The sequence below is a fragment of the Suricata suricatta genome, chromosome 7, assembly GCF_006229205.1.
Source record: "Suricata suricatta isolate VVHF042 chromosome 7, meerkat_22Aug2017_6uvM2_HiC, whole genome shotgun sequence".
Classification (NCBI taxonomy): Eukaryota; Metazoa; Chordata; class Mammalia; order Carnivora; family Herpestidae; genus Suricata; species Suricata suricatta.
In genome coordinates, this window is record NC_043706.1 from 32,173,754 (window position 1) to 32,180,889 (window position 7,136).

The 7,136-nt window shown below is 49.1% G+C and overlaps 1 protein-coding gene across 1 annotated transcript; it reads right to left on the minus strand.

Annotated features, from left to right (window-relative positions):
* Positions 1-13: 13 nt before the first annotated feature.
* RPS10 (ribosomal protein S10) lies at positions 14-6,639 on the minus strand. Its single transcript, XM_029943474.1, has 6 exons — positions 6,554-6,639; positions 5,645-5,794; positions 5,246-5,417; positions 3,142-3,219; positions 877-932; positions 14-101 (listed from the first exon to the last, which is right to left on the minus strand). Exons 2-6 carry the CDS (start codon positions 5,792-5,794, stop codon positions 60-62), a joined length of 498 nt encoding a protein of 165 aa, XP_029799334.1. The 5' UTR covers positions 6,554-6,639; the 3' UTR covers positions 14-59.
* Between the last annotated feature and the right edge of the window lie 497 nt (positions 6,640-7,136).

Genomic DNA, 7,136 nt, shown 5'->3' on the forward strand with positions numbered 1-7,136 from the left:
AGGACACACAAGATGTTTTCCGGCTACAGATTTATTCAACACAAAACAATCTCCCAACTTTACTGAGGTGGCTGACCACGTCCGCGACCAAATCCTCCTCTCTGCAACAGAAAACAGAATATCAGCATTAGCAGTTCGCCAGACAGGCCTCATTACCAAAGGTAAGGGTTCCAGAGTTCAGGCCATTAAGTCCCAGCCCTGCTCTTTACTGGCTACAAAAGGTCACCTCCCAGACCTGTTTGCACATTTGTAAATGGGAATATGGACCCCACTGGACAGTGTGTTTGTGTAACACACAGAGAAGCACCCAGCACGGGACAGCTGTTGCCTTAACAGTGATCTACGCCAGCACCTGCGCTGAGCAGTTCACCTAGATTAATTAAGCTCATGGGTACTCGACATAGCTAAGACCATCACCTCTATTTTAAGGACGAGGAAACTGAGGCATGGAGGGGATGTGCCCAGTATCACACCATCTAAAGGAAGATGAAGGACCGGATTCCACACCATCTTGGTCCTGGAGCTCACTCAATCTCCAGTTTGTAGTTCTTAGCTGTAAGTTTTAATTCATCAAACTACTTAAGGGAGTTAGAATTATGAAGCACATCAATGAAGAAATCGCTATGCCATGTGGAGTATTGATTCAGGGGTGTAGGAGTCTCGTTTCAGTAATTTACATATTTATGGAAGTTTGTATGCTGCACCTTAATGTAAAAACCTGGTTTGTATTTTTTGGGAGGGGAGGAGGCTACGCTGCAACAAGAGGGACCCAGGCCCCTACGCCACATCCCCAGCACTTGCAGCCCCCAGGGCAGAGGCCAGAACAGTGACTGCCCATGGAGAGCAAACAGGGGTGGGGGTGGGGGGAATACTCACAAACTGGAATTCAGTGGCTGACCCAGCCCCGGCCTCAGCTTTCTTGTCGGCACCAGCTGGAACAAGAAATACCAATTTGGAATCATCAAAGGACGTGAGCTACTACAGACCAAGGAAGACCAGTCCTCCAGCCTAATCCTGCAGGAAAAGCCACGTCAGCAAATGTACGCCACGAAGCACATGTGAAGCATACCCAATGGCGGGAAATACCATGTGAGCCACTTCTGCACCCCCCGCTTCCTTAAGTCATCCCTCAATACTCACAGCCCCAACGATCACCTTGTCCAGGAAGGTTGCCCAGACCAGTCTGTGTTATGTGCCCTTCATATAGGCCAAGGAGACCCCCACTTCCCATGAGTTACTTACATGCTTCAGCACCTAGCTTACAGAGGGAGAGAAAGAGCATAAAGGCTCACAGAAGGAAAAAGTAACTTCATCATGAGCACGGTAAAGAACACGGAGACGATCCAGTGCTGCCCTGTCCTGTATGGCAGCCACTGGTCCAAATGGAGATGTGTGCAAAACACATCAGACTTCAAAACTTTAACAGAGCGCAGCGGAGCCTGGGTGGCTCAGTTGGTTAAGCATCTTGACTTTGGGCTCAGATCATGATCTCACTGTGAGTTTGAGCCTCGCACTGGGCTCTGTGCTGACAGCTCAGAGCCTGGAGGCCGTTTCAGGTTCTAGGTCTCCTTCTCTCTGGGGCCCTCCTCCACATGCTCTCTCTCTCAAAAATAAACATAATTTTTTCTTAAAGTGCAAAACATTAATGTTTATACAGATTCACGTTAAAATAGCATCTTACTTTTCTTAAAGTTTAAGTTTGAGAACGAGAGACTCTCAAGCAGGTGCCACGCTGTTAGTGCAGAGCCCAACGCAGGTTTCAATCTCATGAGCCGAGAGATCATTACTTGAGCAGGAACCAAGATTTGGTCACTTAACTGACTGAGTCACCCAGGAGCCCCTCAAACACTTTAAGGTATATTGGATTTGGGGCACACAACTGGCTCAATCAGTAGAGCACACAACTCAATCTCAGGGCTGTAGGTTCAAATCCCACACTGGATATAAAGGTTACTTAACAAGCTACCATGTCCCTAACACCGTACCTTTGTTCATGCTGCTCGCACCTAAAATGCTCATTCCCATTCAACTTGGGGCTCAGGCCCAACCTCACATCCTCTGGGGAACTACTCCGATTCCCCATGTGATGTGACTTCTAATAAGAGCAACCATTAACTTTCTCTGAACTGGGCACTGGAGAAATTCTTTCTTACTATCCAGTAACATATTCAGGTCAAGTGCTCCTACCTATTTCACATGTGAAGAATCAGGAACCGTGACAAGAAGTACAAGTGGAAGAAGTTAATGAAACTTCCCCTTTATATCCCTTGTTTTCATATTACAATTAACCGCTTCTCAACAAAGATCCTGACTCTTTAAAACCCAAAGCCCCACCGTGGCCCACGGGCTATGAGACCTACACCTTCATCGGACTCTCCGGCTGTCTCCGTGGTTTAGACAAGCCAGGTGCCCTAATGCCCACCCTCCCTGAGAGCTACTGGCTGACTCCCAGTACCTCCTCATATGTTTCCTTAAATCTCGCTTCTGTGACTTCCCCTGAAAACCCTATTGAAAACTGCACCATCCACCCCCCCGCTTTACTTTTTCCCTGCAGCACCCACACCACGGGCAGATCATATACTCATTCTTGCTCACCAGTTTCCAACTACTAACATGCAGTCTCAATGAGGGGGACCCTGTCTGCTAAGTGCACTGCAGTCTCCCCAGCTCCTAGAACAGACTTGTCACAGACACAGTGTATATATCAGTTGAATGTACAAACACCCGTTATTCCAAGTCAATGCAAACACCTACTATTTAAAAACAAGGTTTTGAGCTATTTCTGCGTTAAGAAAACCATGAACACTGTGTGAACAGGCCCTGCCCTCAGGGAACTTCCAACCAGGAACACAGCCGCAAACTAACGTGGTTTCCTGGAACTTTTCAGTTTTGCTCTAGGTGAGGTCTTCAACTAAAGTCTTCTGTGTCCTCCTGGTGAAGAGGGCTTTTCTCCTAATCCCATCTATCAAATCCCTGCCCAAGGCAAGAAATACAAAGGACTCCAACTAAAGATGACCCAAAGATCGGAACCTAGAATCTTTCCTGGTCACCTTGGCATTTTCACGGGCTGAGCCCCAGCCAAGGTGACCGCGGACCCAGAGGTTCCACCCCAACACCCGACCCAGATGACGTGTTACTCACGGGGCACAGCGCTTCGTCTGTAGGTGTCTCTGTCGGCTTCCCCTCTCGTGAGCCTCGCAGGTCGCTCTCCCTCCAGACCTATACAAGTTAAAACACACTGTGAACGCAGGGCAATGTGGGAGCGCTGCTCTCTCCAGGCCAAGAACAGTGAAACTGCTTCCTGTTCTCACTGGCAACAACTTGATTAGGATGAGTTAAAGGGGACAGAACTCTTCACAGAACTACTGGCCAGAAATTTTTTTTTATCACGGACACCGGCTCCTCAAATGTGATGAAGACGCACAATTAAATTGCCGCCCATCTGCAAAAGTAATTGTTTTTTTTTTTTATTGCATTTCTCAACAGATACACATTTTCCAATTACTTGGCAAATTAAGCAATCCGAACACTTCTACAAATATCTGAATAGCCAAAATTCTGAACTTGACCCATCTCTGAAGTAAAAAAAGTCTCCTGTGCAAATGGGAAAAGAGGTGCTGAAGGCTCCACCTCCAACAGTCAGCATATAGAGGCCACCAAGAACCTTTTGGTCCCCAGGCTTTTCCACTTCCCTCACTAGGCTGTGGGATATATATTAAAACAGATTTACTTATTTCAGGGCTTCTTTATTTTGGGGGAGAGGAGGGGAATTCCAAGCAGGCTCTGAACCAGCAGCCCTGGGCCTGAGGCAGGGCTTGAACTCATGAACTGTGAGATTATGACCTGAACCACCCAGATGCCGCCAGGCAGATTTACAAGTTACTTTTAAAACCTCCTCCAGGAGTCGCCTGGGTGGCTCAGTGGGTTAAGCAGCTGACTTCAGCTCAGGGTCATGATCAGGTCATGATCTCACAGTTCGTGGGTTCAAGTCTGTGTCAGGCTCTGTGCTGACCGCTTGCTCAGAGTCTAGAGCCTGCTTCTGATTCTGTGTCTTCCTCTCTTTCTGACCGTCCCTGGCTCACGTTCTGTGTGTCTCTCTCTCTCAAAAACAAATAAACGTTAAAAAAAATTAAAACACCCTCTAGAATACTAGAAGTTAATCTCCTACACTCTCTATCCAGTTACCCTAGAATGTCACTTAGAATCCATACAATTATAATATAGACTGTAACTGATCTTGAAGATATCTGAACCACAGAGGTCTACTCACACGATTTTGATAAATGAAGACTATAGTAAATGCAGAGGCGCCCCTAACCTCTGTATTGTTCCAAGGTCAACTGTTTTTTTTTTTAAAGTACAAGAAATAAGACTGAACCTGTAGTGAGTGGCTAAAATGCATGCCGGGCCTCATTTATGCCCACTAAATCTGAATCTGTGGGAGCACAGTGTTTTTTTCTCCTGGGGTTCCTAAGAGGCAGTAGAGAAGGTTTGTTCTACCGATACATAATTCCACCAGAACAGAATCCCCCAGGGAGCGTTCACAAAAAATACAGACTCCTGAGGGAACCTGGACACCCTGGTGATTATCTGTTGTTAGGACTCTGCATCTCATTACCCAAGCCCACAAACTGCTCCTTCTACAAAGTTCCTATGACAAGTTCTTCCGCAACCTAAGGAAAGAAAACCATGATCGTGACAAAATGCGACTGCGAGCCAGCAGTGATCCCCAGCCAGCACATCCTTCACACTACGATTATGCATCTGACTTTTATTTTTAATCAAATAAATCAAAGCCCAATGCGAGGCTCGAACTTGGGGAATGGTGAGACCATGACCTAGGCCAAAGTTAGATGATTAACCAACGGAGCCTCGGGGGCGCCCCTTGATTACTTTGGCTCCCACTGCCGAGAAACTCCATAAACTCTCCATTTCTTTGACATGTGGGAAACAGCTTTGTTCGGGACTTCTTGCAGACAGGCACAACCTCTGTCCTGGAAAAGTTATTCGTGCTCTACCACACGTGCATGGACCATACTCCGTCTGATGGCATTCCCTGGGATGGCGGCAAGGCGTAGCATGACTGTGGTTCCGTTACAAGTCCCACGCCTGGGGACGAAGGCTGCAGGACTTAGCCACAAGTCCAGCTGACACCAATGGTGTCTTCTAAGAGCCCTTCTGTGCCCCACTGTTTCACATGTACCCTTCCCCCGAGCAAGAGCAAGCCTTCGTCTGGGCAACATACCTTTGGGCCTCGGCCTGCCAGTCTCAGGACGGCTGCGGCGCAGGGTGGCGGGCACGATCTCAGGGGGCAGGTGGAGGTAATCACGGAGATACTGGATACCCTCGTTGGTTAGGTACCAATAGAAGTGTCTCCAGGCAAATTGTTCCTTGACGTAGCCTCGTGATTTGAGAGACTGTAGAAGAGAAAACTGCTGTCACGACACAGCCAGAGCCCTGAATCTAGAAACTCGGTGCAAAAGGAAGCTAAATGACGTAGAAGAGCTTTCACATGTATCTATACCTCAGCGCCCTTCGAGGAGGCAAGCAGCTCTGGCTGTCCTGGCCTCTCCTGGGGATCTGCCTCCAACATTTAGTGGAACATCCCTCCATCTGCACCCCACTCCAGCAGCCCCCAGGCTACCTGCATGGCTTTCATGACGTGCAGATTGGGGACATTCTTGTCGGCCAGCTCGGGGTGTTTCGGCATGTGGACGTCCTTCTTGGCCACCATCACGCCCTCCTTGAAAAGGAGTTCATAAATGGCAATTCGGTTCTTCTTGGGCATCAACATCTGGAGGGAATCAAACCATCAGGAGCCCTTCTGAGCAAAACAGCCAGGGTCCAGCAACCAAGTTCATGACCCCCAAACGACCCCTGGGTTGAGATATCGCAAACCACACGGTTGAAAACATGCAGGAAAGAGAACTTCAAACCTCTCTAAACTAGCCCGCCAGTTACCCTCCTCCAGCTGCCAAAAACGTTCGAGGAAAAAGTTGCTATGACGTTTGAGCAAAACAGGTGTGGGGTTACCCTTCGCGCCAGACTTCATTCTCACGCCCACGAAGTATAATGATCGCAAACTCTGTACTCTCGGGACATTTGGGGCACTGGACTCAGCGCAGAACGGCGAAGCATGCTTTCAGGGTCGCAGGACCCCAAACCGAAGGACCAAGGCCTTCGCACCCTCATCTCCTATCACTCTTCCACCGAACAAGGGCTGCAGGGCCAGGCGAGAAGGGAGACCCGAGGGATTCCGGATCAAAACAAAAGCGGGCAAGCGGGGCACAGGGTCCTCAAACTGGCCAGAAGACTCGCCGCGACACAAAGGCTCCCATCCTCCCCTCCTCGGCCTCCGCAAACGGGACGCTATCTTCTATCAGCACCCCACTACCCGCCGAAGGGTGCCTCCGGCCCCTCTCACTACTCAGAAATAGGCGCGCGGGGAGCGGGAGAGGGGCCCCCCCACCCCGACTCCAGGGAGGAGCGGTGACTACGACAACTGGATGGCCAGGATGGAGGCCGATGAAACCCGCACCACGGAGAAACTTACCTCGGCAGCTGCTACGTCCAGGCCCGGGGCTGGAAAGGAAAGGGCATGCGCGACGCGGTGTCTCTTCCGGGCTGGCGTGCTCCGCCCCCTGCGAGGACCCGCGGGCTGCCTGGGGTGGCCTCGGCGGTGCCTGAGGGACTGGTGGCTCTGTGCCGCTGGGAACCCGACCGCCCAGGGGACACACGCGCGAGGCAGCCGCGGCTGGAGCTTGTGAGCCTGTGTTTTGTCGGAAAATGATCCATTTTAGGCCTGCGCAGACCCTTCAGAAACACGCTAATTCTTAATTTCCCTCCGATAATTTAACTTCTTATTGTGGAAGTAATACATGTGTTTTGAGCTGGGAGAGGACATATAAGCAGAACAATAACGTTAATAGAAGAATACAGACAGAATCCCATAGGCTAAACATAGTGACTTGATATTTTGGTATAAGTCCTTACATACTCAAACGCACTCAAGCAAATACATATACATATACATGTACATGTACATGTACATATACATATACACGTATGTATTTTTAATTAAAAATTTTTTTAAACTTATTTTTGAGAGACAGAGAGAGCCAGCACGAGCAGGGGAG

Bases quoted from the DNA above. Each gene is read 5' to 3' on its own strand.
- RPS10 (XM_029943474.1), bottom strand. From the start codon at position 5,794: ATGTTGATGCCCAAGAAGAACCGAATTGCCATTTATGAACTCCTTTTC. The intron at 933-3,141 runs GTGAGTAACACG...TTCTTGTTCCAG, and splicing joins CAGACGAAGCGCTGTGCCCC to CTGGTGCCGACAAGAAAGCT. The intron at 102-876 runs GTGAGTATTCCC...TTTCTGTTGCAG, and splicing joins CAGCCACTGAATTCCAGTTT to AGAGGAGGATTTGGTCGCGG.